The 22862-nt window shown below is 56.7% G+C and overlaps 1 protein-coding gene across 1 annotated transcript; it reads left to right on the top strand.

Moving 5' to 3' along the window:
• The first annotated feature begins 973 nt into the window (after nucleotides 1-973).
• SMTNL2 (smoothelin like 2) lies at nucleotides 974-22192 on the top strand. The gene is made up of 8 exons (XM_004376120.1): nucleotides 974-1372; nucleotides 10547-10634; nucleotides 11090-11326; nucleotides 11820-11889; nucleotides 12932-13111; nucleotides 14519-14636; nucleotides 14972-15123; nucleotides 22066-22192. Exons 1-8 carry the CDS (start codon nucleotides 974-976, stop codon nucleotides 22190-22192), a joined length of 1371 nt encoding a protein of 456 aa, XP_004376177.1.
• Nucleotides 22193-22862: the final 670 nt, after the last annotated feature.

Below are 22862 nucleotides of genomic sequence, written 5' to 3'. Positions count from 1 at the left end.
GTGGGGGTGGGTTTGGAAGGGGGATATCTGGGTTGATACGAATGGCATGTTCAGAGGTAACGCAGGTGGGAGCCGTGGCCTGTGGGTAGTGACTGAGACCCTGATGGAGTAGGGAAGTGATTAGTCCCGAAGTCGCCCACCCCAGGAGTTGGAGATTCAGCCCCAAGCACACCCTTCCCTGCCCATCTACCCTCAGCCTCCCCCAGCTCCCTTAACAGGTACCTGTTGGTGAACCTGGAGCCCCTCCTGAGCACTGACCAGAAAGGCACAAATATTTTGCTGCACTGAGTGGGGCTGGGAGGGGAGAGCGCATAATTGTAGGGACAAGGAAGGCATCGCATCACCTGCCTCCTTCTCCCTGAAGTCTTACAATAGGTGCAGGAAGTTCCAGGCGAAAGGCCCGCAGGTACGTATGTGTATGTGACAGCCGCGCCCACAGCGGAGGGAGAGCGGTGACTGGCACAAGGTGAGGGTAGGGCAGCAGTTCTGGGGGCTGCTACTCTCAGGTCTCCTTGAGCAGTGGGGGAGTCCCTACCTCCAGCAGGACCCGGGTCCTGCAGGTGAGAGCCCTGACGGAATGCATAACCCGCGAGTGTTGTTTCCAAAGCAAAGTTTACTCGGGGGCGGTAGCCCCTCCCAGGTCGCGTGCTGCTCCTCTGAGGTCAGAGGAGGCTCAGGCTCGGCACATCCCCCGCGACTCCGCAGCCTGGGTCTCCAGGACTCCCACCCCGCGGGTCTCCAGTTGCAGGGTGTCCCAGGGCCGGCCGGAAGCGAGCCCGGCCCCGCCCCCGACGCCCCGCCCCCCGTGCAGCGCCCACTCCCGGGGCTCGCGGGCCGGCCCCGCCTTCCTCCTGCCCCTCCGGCCGCCCATCTGGCGAACCCAGCCTCCGCGGCCAGTCGCTGTACCGAGCTGCGGAGTTCGGATCCTCTTGCCATCCCGGGCGACTCCCACACTTGTGCGCCCTGCCCGGCCATGGAGCCGGCCCCCGAGGCAGAGGAGGCGCGCTCGGTGCGTGAAGCTCTGGGCCGCTACGAGGCGGCGCTGGAGGACGCGGTGCGCGCCCTGCACGAGGATATGCAGGGGCTGCAGCGCGGCGTGGAGCGGCGTGTGGCCGACGCGCTGCGCCTGGCCGGCCCGCTGGCGCGTACTGTAGCCGAGCTGCAGCGCGATAACCAGCGGCTGCAGGCGCAGCTCGAGCGTTTGACGCTCCAGGTGGAGGCGCTGGGCTTGGCAACCGGGCTGCCCCCCACGACCGGTACGCCTGGCACGTCCAGTCCCCCGCCCGCACCCAGGGTCCCGGATCGCGCGCCCCGACTGGGCACCGCACGCTTCGCGAGCCACGCCACCTTCTCGCTGTCGGGCCGTAGCCAGGTGAGCTGCGGGAGCGCGGCGCACCGGCTTGTGTGCATGTGCGCGTGCACCGGGCTAGTGGGGCACTCTGCGCTTCGGTGCGGCCCCCGATCCCCTCGCCATCTCTGGAGTGCGTGCGTCCGTGCCTGTCTGTTGAGCCGGGGGTGGTGCTCGATCGGGCCGCTAGGACTTGATGATGGGGGATTCGGCCACGTCTCTGGAGATGGAGAGGGCAGAGAAGCACTTGTCTTAGCTTGCCCGCTGCACCTGTCTCGGGCCCCTTCCCGTCTTTGGAGCTGGGCTTTGTTTGCCCCAAGTTCTGTCCCCCTCTCCTCTATGTCCCGTGACACTAAGGGCTTGTGCGCTGAGGCGCGGCCCCTGAACCGGTCAGTACCGCCTGGGCCCCGCCGGGGTGTTGGAGGGGTCAGCGCCAGCAGCTGATCTCCACTCACTTCGCCCCCCGCGTTGCTGCTTCACTGAGGCCTGACGCTCAGGTTGTTGATTAACCCAGAGAGAGAACTCGACCCCTATCCCCACCCCGTGTGTGTGTGTGTGGGGGGGGGGGGGGGGTGGTGCGCGCGCGCGCGCGCATTTAGCGGTGCAGTCGGGTGGGAGCGCAGCCCTGGTGGCTTCTGGGAACCCCACATTTCAGGAGGCAAACCCCTTACAGTGAAGGGAGGGAGGGAGGCGGAATATGGCCTTGAGCAGTCTCTGGATTTCTGGGCTCAGTGACTGGACAAAGAGAGGCCCTCACCGGGTGGGGGTGGGGCAGAGGCTGGAGGAGACCAGTCACCACCCTGAGCATGGGCCTCCCAGAGTGGCACGTCCAGGTTGGCAAATTTCCATAGTGTGTCCAGTGGCCCTCAGGTGGGATTTTCCACCCTGGCGGGGCCTCTGCTAGGCCTTGGGTTTGCAGGGTCTGTTCTGAGTAGTCTGCACGTGCTGTCCCTCCTTGGTTCAGTCCTTCATGCATGCAGATCCCCTGGGCTGCAACCCCAGGGCCAGGAGGAGAGGGACCTTCTTAAGCCTTGGTCCTGGAGGCCTCAGCCGGGATGGGAGATGGATCCAACCGAGCAGTACTAACAGCCTGAGGAGCTGCTGTTATGGACTGTGACTACTTACCTGACTTCCCAGGGGCTGTCCAAGGAAGGCTTTGGGCTGGAGTTCAGGGCTCGCTGCTGCAGGTGGAGACTGGGGTGGGATGGGGCAGTGCATGCAGCCTCAGAAACCCCTGGCGTCTGGAACCCTAACAGTTCTCCCTGGGCAGAGTGGAACCTCATGTGTGTGAGAGTGGAGGGTGAGTTGTGAAGGCCGCTGAATGCTGGGCAGAGGAGTTGGGCTTTGTCCTGGTGGCAGAGCTCCTGGGTGCCCCAGTGCTCACTGTGGAGTGTCTGGAAATCTGGATACACTTAATTCTGTGCTGTGAGCATGACACACTACACGCCCATGCTGTGGAATCCCTGCGAACCCACGTGTGCTCAGTAAACTGTCACTGGGTGTTTCTCAGGCTTTGGTTTAACACGTGGAGTCTCTATGAGTTGGGCTGACTAGACAGCAGCTAACAGCAGCAACCGTTTAACACTTGTTTGCTTCTTATCTGCTCATGGAAGCAGCTGCCCAAGTTTTAGGAAAAATCACCTCAGAGTCATATATATGTATACCGATTGCCGTCGGGTCGATTCTGACTCATAGTGACCCTATAGGACAGAGGAGAACTGTCCCATCGGGTTTCCAAGGAGCGGCTGGTGGATTGAAACTGCCAACCTTTTGGTTAGCAGCCGAGCTCTTAACCACTGCACCACTAGGACTCCTATATATGTATAGGTATATCCAAAACCCAAACTAAACCCGTTGCTTTCGAGCTGATTCCGACTCACAGCAACCCTGTAGGACAGAGTAGAACTGTCCCATAGAGTTTCCAAGGCTGTCATCTTTTAGGGAAGCAGACTGACATGTCTTTCTCCCACGGAGTGGCTGGTGGATTCGAACCACCGACCTTTCTGTTAGTAGCCCAGCACTTACACACTTAGTTATCTAGTGCTGTTGTAACAGAAGATACCACAAGTGGGCAGCTTTAAAGAAGAGATATCTATTTTCTCATGGCTCAGGAGACTAGAAGTCTGAATTTAGGGCACTGGCTCTAGGAAAAGGCTCTCTCTGTCAGCTCTAGGGGAAGATCCTTGTCTCTTTCAGCTTCTGTAGCCCCTGCTTTCCTCAGTTCTTGGTGATCTTCACTCACGTGGCAGCGATCTCCCCATCCCCCACCCCCATTTGTGCTTCCTTCCATGTCTCATCTACTCTTTATATAACTCAGAAGTGATTAGGTTTAGGTCACACTCTACACTGATATTGCCTCATTAATATAACAAAGAAAACTCTATTTCCAAATGGGATTACATCCACAGGTATACCAAAAAAAAAAAAAACCCAACCCAAACCCGTTGCTGTCAAGTCAATTCTGACTCATAGTGACCCTAAAGGACAGAGTAGAACTGCCCCATAGCGTTTCCAAGGTGCGGCTGGTGGATTCAAACTGCCAACCTTTTGGTTAGCAGCTGTAGCTCTTAAACCCTGTGCCACCAGGGTATCCACAGGTATAAGGATTAGGATTCCAACACCTATTTTGGGGGTACACAATTCAATCCACAACACACACATATACATATACATACATATATATATGTACACACATATATACACATGTACATATGTGAGAGGATTCTCTCCAGTCATGTAACTTTTATTCACTTGGGGTGAGCTAGTCCTCTTGGTTGTGGGGGTGGTGAGAGAGGGGGAGCTGGGCAGGGGAGGGACAGGGTCCTCCTTGTGTTTGGCCAGATCCCTCAGGGTGAACAACAGGTAAGGTGAGGTAGGACACAGGGTCACTTAGTTGTGAAGGTCTGGGGAGGAAGGATAGGTCTGAGCAGCGGCAGTGGCATGGGGATGGAGTGAAGTTGGGGACTGGGATGGTGTCAGCAGGACTTGGTAGTCTTTGGATATGAGAATGGAGGCAGAAAGAGGAGGTTGCAGATCTGGGAGGAGAGGCCAGCTTCAGTTTGGGTTGTGTTAAGCGTGAGGGGCTTGTGGGTCATCGGGTAGAGGTGGCCCAGAGCAGATAGATTCCTGGCTCTGGCGTGCCAGAGAGAGGTTCAGGCTGGAGGTTAGGGAGATCTGAGGGCAGGGACGGCTGTGGAAGGCGTGGAGTGGGTGAGGTCTTCCAGGGCAGTTGTGCGGAAGGAGAGGATGAGCAGGAGCTGGGGTAGGGGCCGAGGAGTCTGAAGGAAACTAAAACCAGGCCATGGAGCTGCCAGAGGAGGAGCCCCTTTGGAAGAAGGGATGTTGAAGTCGGTGGGGGATGAGAATGAAGACCCTGTTGGGGAGTTGGTTGTGGATTCCAGAAAGGCCTCTCAGGGCTGAGAAGAGGTGAAGCAGCAAGTATAGGTGAGGATTGTGGGTTGAGCTGGTCAAGGTCTCCAGCTGGATCCAAGGCTCTGCTGCCCTCCCACCCCCACCCCCACCCCTGCACCGAGTGCCAGCTCCCTGGGCCCCAGACAGTGTCCCCCTGCCTGACCCTGGAAGCTTTGGTCCCCACTTCCTCTGCAGCCCACCCTCTCAGGAGTACTGATAGGCTCCGAGCCATTTTCTAGCAATGCAGGGGGCTTCCTGGAGCCACCCTCACTTTTCGGCTCATGCACTGTGACTGGCAGCATGTGATCGGGTGTTTGGTCACGAATGAGGAATTAGGGCTCTGGGACAAGACGGGAGTGTGGGCAATGGACCGAGAGTCACAGCAGGCCGCTGGGGCTGCTGTTTCCCAGCCTCACATGCTCCAGTGCCTGTGCCATAGCAGGGTCTGTGTGTGACAGTCTCACCCCGTGCACACGGGCCAGTGGTGGCCGTGCCACATGGTTTGTGGTCAGGCATTGTGGAGGCTGGAATCACACTGCCCTTCTGTTACAGGCCGTGAGAGCCAGAGTTGTTTCGACCCATTGGCTTCCTGAGGTTTCCAAGTAAGGACTGCAGGGCTTGGGGTGGGTTGTATTCAGCATGCAGATGTGCCCTGAACTCAGTGTAGCAAAGGCTGGTCAAGTGTACACACTTCAGTCATGCCATGCTGGGTCATGGAGAGACAGAGGATGGTCAGGGAAGCTCTGGGGCAGGCAGGCAGGGCGTGCAGTGGGCGTCAACAAGAAGGACTCCCTGTAGGAGGCCAGAGACCTTGGAGCAGACAAGAGCTAGCTTTGGATGCATGTGCTGTGAGGCCTTGGGTGCATCTCCCCCCTGCTGGACTTCAGTTTGCCTGTATCTAAAGGGAGACGGGAGTCCCTGGGTGGCACAAATGGTTGAGCACTTGACTATTAACTGAAAGGTTGGAGGTTGGAGTCCACCCACAGGTGCCTTGAAGGAAGGCCTGACAAACTACTTCTGAAAATTCACAGCCTTAAAAACCCTATGGAGTGTAGCTCTACTCTGACACACATGGGGCCTCTGTGAGCTGGAATCGACTCAATGGCAACTGACAATAAAAAATGGAGGGAAATGGTCTGGACTTGTTGGCCCCTCGCGCCTTGTGGGCTGGGTAATTATAACTTTAGTAGATGTCCATTCATTTGGAGCGTCCCTGCAGCCACAGCCGTGGTCCAGCAGGAGCAGGGAACCAGCTGGCTGCCTGAGGTGCATGGGGCAGCCTGAGGCCAGGCCGGAGCCCAGGAGGCCATTCCCTGGATGTGTTGTCCTCGGCTGAGCTGGAGCCACCGGGTCCCTCAGGAACAACTGCCAGGACCTGAGTCGGAGGCCCGACGGTGAAAGAAACCAGACTCGCCTTATCTGCCTTCCTTTCCCAGACACACTGTGCGATAACAGAGTTAAATGCTTTGGGGAGAAGTTTGAATTGAGTCCTTTAAAACTGTGGTGTGAGCGGAGGAGGCTGGACCGCTGTGTTCAATGTCGTAGACTGCGGTGCTGGCCCGCGTGGGCTGTGCCGGGCACTGCGCGGGCTCCCGTGTCCATGGATAAGCCTGCATGGGGTCAGGCAGCACTAGGGAGAGCTGAAGTGCTGTTCTTTCCCCTCATCAAAAATGTTTGAAAACTTCCCTGCAAGAGGGTTCCGTCTCCTGGAGTCCCTGAAATCAGACTTATCTCATCCCCCGCCTCCTTCCCTGCTCCCCTCCCCCATGTTCCCAGGCCTGGGCTCCCTTGTGGAGGACCTTCCCCCTTCTTAAAGCCAGATGGAATCTTCGAGGTACTAGAGCCAGCTCAAGACAGGACCTGTCCCATCCCTGGGGCTCTCTAGTGATTTCTCTCCAAGCCCAGCACACAGAGGCACCTCCCTGCTCCCTTCCCTGGGGCTGAGGCAGGCTGCCCTACACCAGTGGAAGTCTCTGGGCCATAGGGAGAATATACCAGAGCCCCCCACGGGTGGACCTGGGGACTGGGAGGAGTGCTTGCTCCAGCTTAGCCCAACCTGGTTCCTTGATTTAAGGGCTCTGCGTTCTGGAAAGTCTAGCTGGGGAAGTCACCCCTTTTCCTCCCCCTCATGTGGTTAAGACAGGTCCAGTGGAGGCCAGGGCCTACCTGACCCAGGTCCTGGGAGACAGGCGTGTCTTCAGCTGTCCTCTCTGCCCTCTGAAAGACCAGAGAGCTTGGTGGACAGAGCCCTGGGTTGGGGTAGGAGACCCTGACCCCAAACTTTGACTCTGACTTTGCCCTTAGCCATGGTCTGACCCTAGGGGCACCCCCCAGCTGTGTAATGATGGGTTGGAGGGTGCTGTCTGTAGCCTTTGCGTCTTTGCTGGCCATGGGCCTAGGTGTGGGCAGAGCCCTTTCCCTGGTTGAGGAGTGGTCTTAGTCTCGGGGGTGGGTGGAAGGAGGGGCAGGGGGCACCTGGGAGTCAGACCCCATACCCCAGGCACAGTTTGGCCTCCCAGCCGGAGTTATCCCCAGCCCCTTCCCACCCTCCCTTTGCTGGAGACCCCTTGGCAGGAATCCAGCTGGTCCAGAACCTATTTCCGGTCTGGTTGTGGCATCTGGTCCCCTGGGGCTTCATGGGGGCTGGGGGCTTGCAAATTGCAGAGATAGGTGTCTGTGGGGGCCCCCATAGACCCACATTCCTAAGAACATGGTTTTGCCATCAGCCTGTCCCTCCAGGCCCGTCTGGACCTGTGGAACCTGTCAGACCAGAGTGGGATGGGTGGGGGTACATGGGAGACCCCAGGGCAGAGACAACCCTGGTGACAGGAGGGGGCTAGGGCCTGGGATGGTCTGGTTGGTTCTCCTCCCCGTGTGGCTCCAAGTTGGCCACAGTGTGGCTCAAGGGGTGTCCTCCCCTTTCTGGGGTATAGGCGGGTGCCCTACACCCGTTTTGAGCATTCCTGTGAGTAGGCCTGGCCCCTTCCCCTCCATCCTCCTGAGTTAGAAGTTGAGGGGTCGGCCTGCCTCCTCACCAAGGCCGGGCTCTCCCCAGGCTCTCGGTCCCATTCTCTCTTGCCTCCCGAGGGACCCTGCCCCATTGTTGGTCCCTCTACCCTGCTAGAGCCTTCCTTTCAGCCTGTAAATGTGTTCTCCCATCCCCCATCTGGAAAAACCCCTCAAACCCCTTTCCTCCCACCTCCTGTCTCCTCAGGGCTAAGGTGACTCATTCTTATCTAGGTCCAGTGTCACCTCCTTTCTCCCCATCTTCTCCACCAGCCCATCTCCTACCCCCACCCCACCTTCGACTTAGTCCTACAGCCATCACTAGTGACCTCTGCTAAACCCAGTGGGCGCTTTTTAGATCTTGACTTTCTTTGCCTTGACCCCGGTCACTCTGGATGCTGCTAACACACTTGCCATCTTGATACACTTTCTTCCCTGATGTTCTCTACATTCCTCTGGTTTTCTCCCTGCCTCTCGGGCTGCCCCTTCTCATTCTCCCCTGAAAGTACCCCCTCTGCTCCCTGTTCCTTAAATGTGGGATCTCCTCAGTGCCTCATCCCAAGCCCCCACTTAGTCCCAAGCCAGTGCTTCACCTCCTGGGCTTCAGGAGCCAGTTGGACACCATGACTCCTGTGTCTGTCATTTGCCCCTTCTTTCCTCTTAAACTTCAGACTGAAATATTTATTACCTCCGGACCTCGGCTCTGAGATCACCCGGGGGACCTGACACTCATCATGTCCAACACAGAAATCCTTGTTTTCCCCACAAAACCTGCTTCTGCCCTCCACCCCTAGATTACTCAGGGCTTAGCTGGCCATCCTCCCTTCCCTCCACATCCACTCGCTGTCACTGCTGGATTCATTTCTCTTCTAGCTGTCTTAAGTCCTTCTTGCCCTTGGCCTTTCCACTGCCCCATCTTTTCTCCTAGGTCCCAGTATTGGTGAGGTGATTTGCCATTTGGTCTCCTTCTTCTACACCACTCCCTTGCTGACTTCTGAAGGATATTTCTAAAACACAGAGCTAATGACGTTCAGCTCCTTCTTGTCCAAGGAGTCAAGTCCAAGCTCTTGGGGCCGGCACTTTGGGCTGCTGGATGATGTGTCTCTGGCCATGGGCTGCCTGCCACCAGTGTCCCAGTTGTGTGTGATCAGAAGGCCTTGTGCCCTGATGCCTCTGCTTTTTCAGCTGCTGGTCGCTCTGTTGGGAATGGCCTCACCTCCTTGTCCAACTGGCTGACCCCAACTTGACTCAGGCACTCCTGATCTGCCTGGGCTAGCTGCAGTCTGTCTGGGGCACCCTCATGCTGGCTTCGTGCCCATCTGGCCCCCCCCCCCCCACCAGACTGACTCCCTCCATGGCAGGGTGGGTCCTCTTGTGCTGGTTGCACCAGGAGCTGAGCATCTGGGGCTCAGGATGGGCTGAGGTCTGTCTAGGAACCTTGTGGACGAGGGGGCCAACCTGGAGGTGTCTAGGGAGAGGTACAGCCAGCCTCTCAAGCCACTCACCAGGGGCTCTCAGCCACAACCTGGGGTAGGGGTCTACCTTTGTGCCTCCTTGCCGGGTGGACCCCACAGCCTCAGATACTCTGAGCCCCCACACCCGTCTCACTGTGAGGAGAGCAGGACCAAGGTAGAGGACATCCACCCTGGCTGCAAACCTGGCTGTTTCTCACTGTAGGATGTAACCTTGGGCAGCACACCTCTCCTGTCTGAGTCCTCGGCTGCTGTCTGTAAAACGGGGCTGGTAGCACCTACTTGGAGGACAGACGTGGCATGCCTCGTCTGTGTGGCATGTGCAGGAAAAGGGCCTGGCACTTGGTAGATACCCAAGTGGCACTTGCATGGCCTGTTCCCATTCCTCCAACAGGCCAACTGAGACCCAGAGGGGCACGTCCTGCCCTGGTCACACGGTGGGTTGGTGGCATTGCCAGGATACCTTCTGGTACCCCAGGCTACCCCACTGGCCCTTGGTCTTGCCCTCACTCTCTTCCCTGCCCACCCCACCTACTGCCACAGTGGCCTTGTGGGCCTAGGATGCAGGGCTGCATGGAGCCCATTAGGGGGCCTGCATGGAACCTGTCAAGGGATGGGGGCTGCTGGAGCCTATAGGGGGATGGGGGTTGCTGGAGCCCATGAAGGGATGGGGGCTGCAGGAGCCCGTGGGGGGATGGGGGCTACATGGAGCCCATGGGGGGATGGGGGCTGCAGGACCCCATTGGGGGATGGGGGCTACATGGAGCCCATGCGGGGATGAAGGCTGCAGGAGCCCGTCAGGCCCCTGCACTCTGGACATCAGGTAAATCTTGTCCCCCTTTATCCAGTGGTGTGAGGAGGCACCATTGCTCATCGTGGGCCCAGGAGGACTTTGTGTCAATGAGTACCTGCTGCTCCCACGCAGGCAGCCATGTCGGCCGGGCCCCATTGGGATGGACAGGGGGCCAGGCTCCCCCTACCCCTGGCCTCGGTTGTCGGGTTCAGCCAAGGGGAAGAGGTAGGGCAGCCTGGTGCACTCTTTGGGAACCCTCAGGCTTGACCTTTGTTTCTGACCTTTCTGGACTCTGCATCAAGCCAAGCAGGGCTCTTTGCCTGGCAGGATTCTGGGGGCTCAGCAGCTGAGGCTGTGTCTACCCCAGCTTACAGTGTGACCTTACCCCAGCACTACACCACCACCACCCCCTCGCCTTGTTCGGGGCTGTTTTTTCATCTCTGCCAGAACCAGGAGGGGCTTTGGAGAGTTGTTTTGAGGTTGACCTGGGCCTCAGTGGTGTCTGTGTCTCTGTAGAGTGTGGATCATGACGAGCCCATTGAGTCGGAGATGAGAAGAACCTCAAACTCGTGCATCGTCGAGAATGGGCACCAGCCAGGGGCAGGTAGAGGCCGAGGGCAGAAGAGGGTGGCTGGGTAGGTTTGGGCTCAGGGCTTGGCCCTGCATCTATGCCATGCCATCCCTTGGCCTTAACCCTGAAGGGCACAGAGGCCACCAGCAGAACAATCTCATTCAGGGTGAAGTAGAACTTTGTAGACACTGGGAAATGGGAAATCTTGGAAGGGGGTGAGCTTCCTCATTTATGGAGGAATGCAAGCAGAGGCTGGGGAATTGCCCAAGCACTGAATAGGGTAGACAGCAGGCTGACAAGCCAACTGATATTTATTGAGCCCAGCTACATGGGAAGTTGGAGAAGATGTCAGCAGTCAGGGAGGCCTCCCTGGAGGAGGTGGAGGAGGGCTCAGGGAGGCTAAACCCCCCTGGGGGGTTCTGAGTCCCTGATGGATGCCATGGCTGACCCCCCCTCCCCCCCGCACCTACCGCGGGTCAATGTTTCAGGTCCAGGCGATGGGCCCCCTGAGACTGCCCAAACCTTCCCGGCATCAGAGCCCCCCAAGCCTCGCCCCGTGAGCCTCTCCTTGCGGCTGCCCCACCAGCCAGTCACTGCCGTCACCCGAGTCTCCGAGAGGTTCTCTGGGGAGACCTCGGCTCTATCGCCCACATCTGCTGCTGTCCTGGGGGGCCTCACCCCGAGCCCCAGTGAGACCACCAAACCCTGGACCCCCAGCCCGAGTGGTATGAAGGAGAGTGTGGACGGGGGACAGACCCATCTCGGGGTCTGATGGGGAGAGCAGGGCTGGGTGGAGGAGGGCCGGAGACTCAGGAAACCCCAGCCCCAGCTGTGACTGTCCCTGTGACCTTAGCCTGCTTGCCCTATCAAATGGGGCCCACCCTTCCCAACTCCTCTCCCAGAGGCACTGTGAAATAACTTCATCCCACAGGGGAGATGGCAGCGGCTTTTGTGACAGGTCCAAGCTGGGTTAGAAGGTAGCCTCTTGCCCTGCACATCGTGGTACAGCCCCCTCCCCTAGGATCCCTTAGGCCTGTGTTCTGGCCTCAGGGCCACATCCTGGGGTGGGGCTGTTGGGCTTCCAGCTTAGCCTAGGGTGCCTGCCCATCAGTGGGACTGATGCTGGGTGGAGGGGTAGGCCAGGTCAGAGACAAGAGGCTGGGCTGGCCTTCCCTGAGGCCAAGGATTGCTCTTTCTCTCCTTCCTGGTGTCCTGCAGAGAAGAACTCCACTTTCACGTGGTCGAGTTCAGGCTATGGGGCAGCGACGGCGGGCAGGGGCAACAACAGGTGAGTCTGGACCCCTGACCTCTGACCTATGGCTCCTTGGGGTCGTCGCTCCTCAGGTGGCTTCTCTGCTTGGCCTTGGACCCTACGGGGCGCTCCCTGTGCTGACCCCAGGAGTGGGCACCCTCCTTGGATTGGGGCCTCCATGGAGGGCCTGGGGCTGGGCTGTGGGAACTCAGGCAGTAGGGTTGTGGGTCGGGTTTGAGTGGGGAAATGAGGCAGCAGGCACTGTTGTAGTTTTGCTTGGAGAAATAAGGCTCCAGGCTGGCTTCTTTATGGACCCTTCAAAGCAAGCCTGTCAAAAGATTGGAGGAAGAAGGATAGGAGGGTTCCCACTTTGCCCTTGCTGCATCTCAGTCGGCTGGGGGCCCTCGGAGGCTGGGTTCCTTCCTGCCCGGGGACTAAGGAGGTACCTGGAAAAGCTGCGGGGTTGGAGCAGGTCAGCAGGGGTTTCCTTGTGACACAGGCCTCCTTGCTGGCCTGTGGTGTCCGCCTGCTCGCCTGGGCCAGCTGGGCTGTGTTGCTGGTGGTGGGATGGCTTGGCTTTTTTTTCTTTTAATGAAAGAGGAATTGTGACCTTCTGGCAAACTTTTGCCCGGGCGAGAACAAAGGAGTTCTTATCTAGTGGTGGCGGAGGAGGGAGGCTTAGTCCTGGTGGGGCTGGCTCTGGGTATACCTCTGCCTGGGTGGGGGGTACCCCTTGCCCACCCCAGCCATCGGCACCTACCAAGGGGTGATTGTGCCCAGAGAGGTGCCCACTCCCCCGGCCTTGAGAGAGACCTGTTCTTTGGGACAGCCTGCTCAGTTCGGAAAACCTGCCGGGCTGGTTGGAGACTGGACCAAGTGCTGTTTCCTTTCTGAAGGTCATTGCGATGCACCCCCACCCCCGGTCGTGGATGCAGCCCGTCCCCCTGATTTCAAGCACTCTCTGTTTAGTGGGGTGGCTCAGGCAGTGTGGCTCGGCGTTTGGCGTGGCAGGCCCTTGGGCCTGTGTGAGCTGGCAAAGGCTGGGTCTTTGTTCCTGACTAAGTGGTTCTTTCCTCAGCCCCCCTCTGGTGACACCACCCCAGTCACCCAGGTCCCCGCAACCACCAGCCACGACTCAGGCCCATCACCAAGGGGAGCGTCGCAGGGAGCTGGTGAGGTCGCAGACGCTGCCTCGCACCTCAGGGGCACAGGCCCGGAAGGCGTTGTTTGAGAAGTGGGAACAGGATACAGCGGGGAAGTATGGATGCTTACCCCCAGCCCTGGCCCAGAACCCCCAGAGTAGCCCAGCACCCCCCCTCCCCTGAGTAGGCTCAGACCCAGGCCCAGATCCAGCCTGGAGTCAGGCAGACTCAGCATAGCAAGTCTGGGCCCTGTCCTGTTCCTCAGGGCCCATTTCCCGTGACTGGGCCTCTCTGGCAAGACACAAAGTCAGGGCTGGGCCACAGGGTGGGCTGAAGTTCATGTGGCCCCAGTGGTGGGAGAAAAGAGCTATGGGGCAGGGAGCACGCAGTGCCTGGTGAGAGCCCTGTCTTCTCCCCCCATTCCAAGAGGCCCCCCAGACTCCTGTGTCCCTGATGCCCCAGGCCGCCCTCACACCCACAGTCGTTCCTCATGGACTGTAGCTCCTTTAGTTCTGGGCCTGACTTGGGAGATCAGAGGGCAGCCAGTTGGTACTCCTGGCTAGAGCTGGGACTTGCCCATAGTCTGCAGAGGTGACTCCTCTAGTGGCCCAGACTCTAGTGTGCTCTGGCCCACCCCAGACCTCAAGCCCTGCCACTAGAGATGGGGGGCCTTGGACTACAGCCTGCCTTTGCACATGTGTGCAGTCCTGTCCGTGTGGGGCATTGACATCTGTTGTGCACAGGGTTGAGGCCCAGCCTGGTGTGATGATGCAGTCGACCGGCCAGTTCCTGCTCCTGAGGCACTTACTCTAGTGAGGGAGGCAGACCCAGGAATGTCTGCACTGACCCCAGATGACCTTATCTTGGCCATTAGGGAGTGTTCTTGAGGTCTAGGGGAGGAAATTGCCCATTGTGGCTAGCAAAGAGCTACTGGGGATGGAGGCCTTATGAATGAGGCTCTGGAGGAGGGTAGGGTGAAGGGAAGGAGGACAAGGGTGGGATGAAGGGAAGGAATGGAAGGGTGGGATGAAGGGAAGGGGATGGAAGGGTGGGATGAAGGGAAGGGATGGAAGGGTGGGATGAAGGGATGGGGATGGGAGGGTGGGATGAAGGGAAGGGATGGGAGGGTGGGATGAAGGGAATGGATGGAAGGGGGGAATGAAGAAAAGGTATCCCAGCAGAGAGGACAATTTAAGCAGTGGCTTAGGGCCATGCAGGCTCAGGCTGTCTGTCCCAGGGTTTCCAGGTGGCCCCTGATTCCCAGTGTGGGACCTAAACATGGGACCTAGAAGGCTAGCAGGGGCTGGAGGGTCCTGCCAGATACCATCAAAGGCAGCTGTGTCGCTGGTACAGTGGGGGCCGTGCAGGCAGGGGAGCTGCAAACCAATGGTGTCTCCCCCGGGTGAACAGAGCAGGGGGATCCTCCTGGTGGTGCGGGAACCCCCTGGCCAGGCTGGCACTCCCAGCCTCTCGAGGCGATGGAGCCAGAGCGGCCGCCCCAGCAGGCCTGCGTCTGTCCACAGGGGAAAGGGCGAGACGCGGGCGAAGCTGAAGCGCTCTCAGAGCTTTGGTGTGGCCAGCGCCAGCAGCATCAAGCAGATCCTGCTCGAATGGTGTCGCAACAAGACTCGCGGTTACCAGGTGAGCCTGGGTCCTGCACCTGCTACTGGGCCCCCTGGCCAGGTATTGGCAGGATCCCCAGAGGCAGGGGGAAGGGGTGGGAGCTAGACAGTATGAGCCTTCAGGTCGGTACTGGGCTGTTGTGGCATAGAAATCCCAGGGATCCCTTATCCGGGCCTGGGCAGACTAGTGCACCTGGTAGGTGATGGTTTTCTGCTGAGGTGGGTGGGTGGTGGGCCTCTGGAGGGGCTGGGAGGATCCGCTGGTGGAGGCCCGTTGGGTGGGTGGAGCTGGGGCAGGAGCTGCTCTCAGGGGCCCACCCGGCACCCCCACCACTGATGCCGCCTTGCCTGCAGCACGTGGACCTGCAGAATTTCTCCTCCAGCTGGAGTGATGGGATGGCCTTTTGCGCCCTGGTGCACTCCTTCTTCCCTGACGCCTTCGACTACAACACGCTGAGTCCCACGCAGCGGCAGAAGAACTTCGAGTTGGCCTTCAGCATGGCTGAGTGAGTATGGCGGGTCCTGAGAGCCAGTGCTCCCAGCCCAGCCCCTGAGCCAGACTGCTGCCCTGGTGCGGGAGCCCATGAAAGGAGGGCAGGGGGCAGCTGATCACAGAGCTGAGAGGCCTGAGGCCATGCAGTCTGTGTACCGTGTACAGATGGGGAGACTGAGGCCTAGAGAGGGGGTAGGGTTTGCTCAGGTCACATAGCACTCCGTGGTGGAGCTGGGCTCTGTTCCTGGTTTGCCTGTCTTCTTTGCTGGTTGCTCGGCCTCTGGTGAGCTGACTGGGAGACTAGCCACAGATAGGGTGGGAGGAGCAGTAGGACAGGGTCTCCCTGAGCACCGAGTGTCCTCTCTGGGCTCTCCTGCACTCCCCACTTCGTTCCCGGCCTGACCACTTCTACCCCAGCCCCTGCCCCCCACGCCAGGCCCTGAGCCTGGCCAGGGAAGGAGGCAGAGCCAGCGGGTTATGAGACCCACACTTCATAACGCAAGTCTGGCCCTGATCAGAGGAGGCTGCCCCTCTCCGGAGCAGCAACTCCAGCTCTGGAGGCAGAATCCAGACATTGGCTTGGAGCTCCTCACCTGATTTTTTGGAATCTCAGCATTGCCCCTGTTGTGTTGTCTCGAATGGCGCGCTCGGCTTCTCAGCCCTCTTGGGGTCATAAGAACTCCTTGTATACTTTAAATGCCTTCTCTTTCTTGGCTGCCTGGGACTAGCTTTCATCCTAATTGCAGAAACAGCTTTGAGCGGAGTGTGTTATGCAACTGGATCCCGACCGAGGAGAAGTGGAGCCAAGGGGAACGGAGCGATGTTGGGGTGGGGGTGGTCACGAGGAGGAGGCCCAGCTGCTGGAAGACAGGCACGGTGACGGTCAGAATCAGACCTCGAGTACACGGGGCCAGGGCTCTGACATGGGCACCCCAGCACCCCTCAAGCCAGGGGAGGCCATACCTTGTACACAGAGTTCTTTACTGTGTAGGCCCAATGGGCCAAGTGGTGCCAGCTCACACCCTGGCCTCCTGGTCACCCTTAACCCTGGGTCCTGGGCCATGGCAGGGGCAGTGAGGCCCTGGGCCGCAGGGCAGTGGCCCTGCTCCTCAGCTCGCAGGGAACACAGCTTCCCTTGGCAGCCAGAGCTGGAGCAATTTAAGGCCGCGTTTTCCCAGCACAAGATTTGAGTTCACGGAGCCTCCGGACTCCAAACAGATGTTTCTTCTATTTCCAACCTGGTGGGGGTGGTGGGGGCTGGTCCAGGTTTTGCCTTCTTCCTCCTCAGAGAAAACAGCGGGGGTAAGAAACTTGGCCCTGCCTCCCTGTGGCCTGAGCCTGCTCCCGGCTGAGGAGGGGAGGGTGGTTAGATGTGGCTGCTGAGATGTGTTCTTGCTTTTCTGCTGACTCAAGGGGCAGGGAAGAGGGGCACAGCAGGCCTGTGGGGGGCGGGGCTTGCTTAGAGTCTGGGAAGGTACCTCCCCTCATGGGTACATGAGATTGTCTTGAAGGTTGGTGGGGGAGAGGGCTGAGGGGATGGCCTTGCCTGCCCGGGTCCTCCTGGGAGGTAGTAGCTTGGATCACTAGTTTCTTGGACAAGAGGATGGTTAGAAAAGCTAGAAAGAAGAAAGCACAGAGACACCTGCTTGAAAACACTGGTTATTCACATCTTAGACAGATTATTTCTTAATATTGCCAGCAAAAGCAAAGCAGACATGTGGTGCTGTCGGAAGCTACCAGGAGCCACACAGGCAGCTGAGCAGAGCTAAGAAAGGCAGTTTGAGGTTGTGGGATGAGAGGACCCTGGGGTCTGATGAAGGCACAACCTTTGGAAGGAAAAAGAGCAGGCTGGTCCCCCAAACCATGGGTCCACTTTGCGTCCAGAAGGAAACCTTCAAGACCCTTCCATGCAGCCGTGCTGTAAAAGCAGAAAGATGTGCCAGAAACCTGTGGGGGTAAAGTGGTTTATATTCCCCCTTCCCCCAGTGCTTTATGTCCCCAAAGAGTCCCTTCGGCATAATCTGTGTGAGTGATGCAGTGTTGACAGCAAACCCAGCTCCCCTCTTGCCGACAGGTGTTCCCCTCCTGGAAGGCGGGAGGGCCCGCCCCTTTGATGGAAGGAGCTGGAAGGGATGCTTGACCCCTGCACCTCCTCCCCACATGTTGCCCAGGGCCCAGGCAAGCCAGTGGACGTGGGGCCTGAGGCTCCCGCTTGCCCTGTGGGGAATGTGCCCTGCTCTCGGGTTACAGCGCAGCCGCGGGCTTCCAGGCTATTTGTAGTACCCACGTGTCTCCGTCTAAAACCAGACAGAGGCTGTACTCCGAGCCCTGGCATCCTGATCTGCATTTAGAGAAGGCTTAAAAAAAAATAAAAATAACCCCCTCCTCCAAACACCTCCTCCCTTACAGGCCAACCCTGTGGTAGCTGAAGATCACAATATGCAGAAGGAGGAGAAAACCCTTTTAAGTAGATTCATTTAAAAATGGTAGTTGGCAAATGTTAACCCTGCTTTTCGCTGTGCCAGGGGATTTGAAGTGATGTGTACTTTCTTCCTGGGACTTTTCTGTGTGGTTTGAATTATTTGAAATAAGTTTGTATCATTTTTACAAAAGCAGTTGAAAAAAATGGCGTTTGGGGCCTCTAATATTTGGAGACTTAAATATTGTTATAAAAGCGAATGCTAATATGCATTTTCCTCTTGCCCGATTCAGCCCTCCTGAGTTTAGTGCAGCCTGTATCTGCAGCTTCTAGGAACCTTGTCCTGATTGTCATCACTGGCCCCAGAGTATCTCTGAGGCAGTGTTCTTTCTTTGCAGGAAGAAGCTACTGTGATTGTCTGGGGTGGAAGGCCAGGGTCCCTGAGGGTCTGGGTGGGGACAGTGCTATGGCCTCAGAGAGAGGGAAGCTGCTCTCTATGTTGGAGGGAGAATGTGCCTGAAAACCTATGGGTCCCAACAGTCCTATCTGCAGCCAATCATCGTGGGGATGGTACAGGCCTAGGAAACATTTCATTTCATTGTGCCTGGGGTCACCATGAGTCGGGGGCCGACTCGGTGACAGCTGACAACAGTAATGGGAGAGGGGATGAGGGACAGAGGGGGCATTGGGGGAGAAGAGGAGGAGCTAGAGGATGATGGGAGGCTGCACGCTGTGTCCCCCTCCTCAGGAACCTCCACACTCCTGACTGCTTAAGGTAGAAATAATGGGGGTGGGGTGCTAAGCCATAGAAGCTGCAGCTGGGGTGGGTGGTGGCCCAGTCCCCTGGTTGCTTGCTGGGGAAGGCAGTGCCTTGCCCCAGGCTTCCTGTCTGGGTAGAAGAGGGTGACACCAGGCAGGGCCTTAGCTCTTATCCTGACTACCACCCTGATCACAAAGCCTTGCGGCCTGGGCAGGGCCAGGGGTCATTACTTGGAGCATAAATGCAGCCTCGAGAATGAAGAAGGGGGTCAGCTCGCTGTCCTCTGCATAGGCTGGACCACACCTGGAAAACACCAGCAATTTTGGGTGCCCCCGTGAAGAGGGCTCGGGAGAAACCAGAGCCAGCTCCGAGGGAGGGTCCCAGGTAGTCTCTGAAGAAACAGTTAAGGAGCCAGAGAGATTTAACTTCAGGGAAAGACTTGGCTATTCGAGTTCTCTTCAGACACTGAAAGGGCTGTTTTGTGGGGGAAAAATTAGCCTGAGGATAGCCCCGGGGGACCAATAGGTAGAAAGTACAAAGAGCAAAATAGTATAAGAAACAAAAGGAAAGCTTTCTCATGGCCAGAGCCATCTGCAGAGGGATTTGGACTGTCCTTAGAAGAAATTAACTGGGTCCCTGATGGCACAGTGGTTAAGAGCTTGGCTACTAACCAAAAGGTCAGCAGTTCAAATCCATCAGCTGTTCCTTGGAAACCCTGCGGGGCAGTTCTACTGTGTCCTGTAAGGTCACCGTGAGTTGGAGTTGACTCAATGGCAATGGGTTTGTTTATTTGTTCGTTTGACTTAGAAGAAATTAGGTCCCCATCCCTGGAGAGGGGCAAGCCGAGACAGGGACTTTATAGAGGTGACTGATGCTTCTGATGGAGTTTCTGGGTAGTGCAAACAGTTAACGTGCTCAGCTGGTAACCAAAAGGTTGGCAGTTCAAGTCTACCCGGAGGTGCCTCAGAAGAAAGGCCTGGTGATCTACTTCTGAAAAAATCAGCCATTGCAAATGCTGTGGAGCACAGTTCTACTCTGATGCACATGGGGTCGCCATGAGTTGGGGTTACCTCCATCATAGTTGGTGGTGATGGTGCCTCTGATGGAGGTGCTGTTTGGACTGGGTAGCATTTAAGTTCTCTTCCTGGGCTGAGGTTCTAGGGTTCAAATGTATTCTTATTTCACGTTGGGGAACTCTGAGGCCATTGTGGACAGCGGCAATAACCTGGGCATGGCTTGTTAACACGGACACAGCCTCCTCATACACCTTGGGATCCTCCAGACAGCAGCCCAGTGAGGGAGGACAGGTGGGAAGGTATTCTCCCTGTGCCACGGGTCAGGAGCAGGCCCCAGAGGCAGTGATATCTCAGGAAGGTGAGCTCAGGTCCCCGGCCTCTTGCAAGAACTCAGACGTTCAACCCTTCACTGTTGACAAAGCTCCTTTGCACATCTGCCCTTGTCAGAGTGACCCGAACCCTGCACTGCCTGTCCTGGGGAGAGAGGGTGCCCGCTAATTGGGCCATACCCACTCCTCACCCCACGGGGCCTTTGGATTCCATTACAGGCTGCCCACTCCAACCCCCAAGGGGAGGCGGTGATAGGATCTGTGACAGATGTCTCCATTTCGCTCTGACATTTGGTTTCTGATAGGAGGTCTGGCGTCCAGCCAGCACTGCCGAGCAGGGCCCCATGCTAACATTACGGGCTTTGTCTCTGGAGCATGCTGGCCAGGGAGCCAGCTGGGACTTGGGCGGCCCCTGTGCTGTGTCCTGGTAGAAAATGGTGTGGAATCTGTGCTGAACAGGCTCACCACCTCTGGGGTGGGTCAGGGGAGCCCCTTGACTGCTGGCTGAGTCCTCCCCTCTGGCTGGGCTCTCTGGGGCAGCCCGATGGGAGGGAGAGCAGTGGGGGTGTTCTGATTTTTCTGATGAGGAAATGGGCGCAGAAAGATACTGACAGAGCAGGGATTGAAACCCAGATGTTTAGATAGAGTGGGGGCATTGGTGGTTTAGTGGTAGAATTCTTGCCTTCCGTGTGGGAGACCTGGGTTTGATTCCCAGCCAGTGTACCCCATATGCACCCACCGCCCGACTGTCAGTGGAGGTGCAAATGTTGCTGTGATGCTGAACAGTTGTCAGTGGAGCTTCCAGACTAAGACAGACTAGGAAGAAAGGCCTGGTGATCTACTTCTGAATATCAGCGAATGTAAACCCTGTGGAGCACAGTGGTCCCCAACTGATCATGGGCTGGCTCAGGACCGGGCAGCGTTTCATCCCCTTGTGCATCGAGTCACTATGAGTCAGCGCCGACACAACAGCAGCTAGCAACAACGTTTAGATTTAAATTTGTTTCCTCCCTTTGCCCTGCTCTGCAGTGACCCCTCTGCTTCTTAAAGTGAGGCACGATAACCAGAACAGCAACATTAGGGATTTCTACCATTTATTGAGCTCTTCCTGTATACCAGGCACCGCGGCTGCTGATCTGCATGCATTAGCTCGTTTAATCCTCACACCGCCCTGGGAGATAGATAGTGCCCATTTTCCAGCAGAGGAAACTGAGGTCCAGAGAGGTTACATGTCTTGCTCAAAGTCATACAGCTAAGAAGGGATGGAGGTGGGATTTGAACCCTAAAGTCATGCACTTATTGATATGGGGGGAAAAGAAAAGACTGAGGACCCCTGGAACTACAAAAGTACACATCGCTGTTGAAGAAAGGACTTTGAGACCATCAGAATTAAGTGCAGACATTTTTTTGCCCTTTCGGTGTGCCTGATCATGGCAGGCCAGCTACATCTGGCACCCAGGGGTGCCAGGCATACTGTGAGCAAACAGCCAGAGGATATAGGGGTGCCTTACTTGGAATTCCAGAAAAAGTCTGCTGTTACGTCAAGACTCAGTGCTGACGTGTGGTACCCTGTGTCTCACCTGGTAACGCTCACCTTCCTGCCTCTGTGAGGCCTTGAAGCCTGATGACCTTGAGCTGGGAAGGCCGGAAGGAGTAGCTTTCTCTCTGGTTTGCACGTGCGTCCACACCACCGGGCTGAGAGTGAAATCAGCGTTCCCCAGAGCGCGGGGCACACGTGGTGCCCTGGAGATTCCCAGCATGGTTTTAGGCAATTTTTCAAAATGCAAGTTATGATCCATAAGTAGATCGTAAAATCAATTTAGTGGTTCATGGCCAGCATTAAAAAAAAAAAAAAATAGGAAGGGAGACACAAAAATGAAATATTACAGAGAAAATAACGTTAGACTAAGGGTAAGTATTTTTGTGACATTGTATTTCCACATACACGTATGTGTGAGTTGAATCGTGATGAAAAATGTCTTCCTTACTGTGGGTCATGGTAAAAAAGGTTTAAAAAACACCGTTTTAGGAAGTATGTGAAAGAATTTTTTTGCTTTAGTAGTTTTGTTCTGATAGTTGATAACTGATTTTCCGTGAATAGGTTTAATTTTTTTTCCTGCTTAAATTTAATTTTTACTTAAATGTAAATAAAGTAAGTCTTTAAAATACATTTTAAAATGTGAATTGTAGAGGTGTTCATGGATGTGGGGGTGTGGGAAACACTGCATCAGACTGAGGGACTCTGGATCTACCAGGTTTATTGGAAGTCGGTAGAGCTTTGAAAGCCTAAGTTTGTGTTGATTGGCACTGGGTGGGAAGCTCTGCCTCCAGGCTGGGTTGTGTTCTTGGGATGGTGATGACTGCCCTTTTGGGCCCTTGGGCCCGCCTGGATGCTGGGACTGTCGTTCTAATGGGGGCTTCTGTGTTTCAGGAACCTGGCAAACTGTGAGCGCCTCATCGAGGTGGAAGATATGATGGTGATGGGCCGCAAGCCGGATCCCATGTGTGTCTTCACCTACGTGCAGTCGCTGTACAACCACCTCCGCCGCTTTGAGTAAAGGCCTGGCTAGCCGAGCAGAAAGCCCAGGAAGAGACCATGGGGTGGCTCGTTTTTACCCCGCGTCAGGATGAGCCTCCAGGAGAGTTGCGTTTCGGTTTCGACGCGCTATTTGTTGTGTGTTACTGCGCTCCCTTCACGCCCAGCTGCGTGACTGATTTAAAAGTACTGCCGAGCTGTGCTTCGACAGTGGTGATCACAGCCACGGGCTCGAAAGAGAGGAAAAATTACCCAAGAGAGAGAAATTGGTGCTAAGTAATTATCTCCTTAAGCAAGGCTTGTCGTTGTAGATTCTGGAATGCTGAATTACCCATTTTCCCTCTGGTGAATTTGATACATTGGCTTTGCCGGGTCACATTGATTACCGAGTGTTTTTTATCAAAATACCCAGAGTTTTTTACTTCCTCACACTATTGTAGGTTTCTTTCCTCCCTCCCTCTGGGCTGCTGCCAGGAAACAGAGAGGCTGCTTAATCAGCAGCTTGACAAAGAAGGCCCAAGTCTTGGGAAGAAACAGTTTAATCACTCCCAGGTCCTGGGCAACAGATGACCTTCGAGTCACCTCCACTCTCTGGGGAGATGGGAGGGCTCTCGCCTAGGTCCCAAATTGTTCCTGTTCTCCCCAGGAGGCCCCACAAGTGTTTGGCTAAGAATAGGATCTCGGGAAGTTAA

The sequence above is a fragment of the Trichechus manatus genome, unplaced genomic scaffold (genome assembly GCF_000243295.1).
Source record: "Trichechus manatus latirostris isolate Lorelei unplaced genomic scaffold, TriManLat1.0 scaffold00040, whole genome shotgun sequence".
Classification (NCBI taxonomy): Eukaryota; Metazoa; Chordata; class Mammalia; order Sirenia; family Trichechidae; genus Trichechus; species Trichechus manatus.
The sequence above is the reverse complement of the archived record's forward strand: the minus strand, read 5'-3'. Positions and strand labels throughout refer to the sequence as shown.

Excerpts from the sequence above, each read along its gene's own strand:
- SMTNL2 (XM_004376120.1), top strand. The coding sequence starts at position 974 with ATGGAGCCGGCCCCCGAGGCAGAGGAGGCGCGCTCGGTGCGTGAAGCT. Across the intron at positions 10,635-11,089 it reads TGGGCACCAGCCAGGGGCAG|GTCCAGGCGATGGGCCCCCT; the intron begins GTAGAGGCCGAG and ends TCAATGTTTCAG. Across the intron at positions 14,637-14,971 it reads ACAAGACTCGCGGTTACCAG|CACGTGGACCTGCAGAATTT; the intron begins GTGAGCCTGGGT and ends CCTTGCCTGCAG.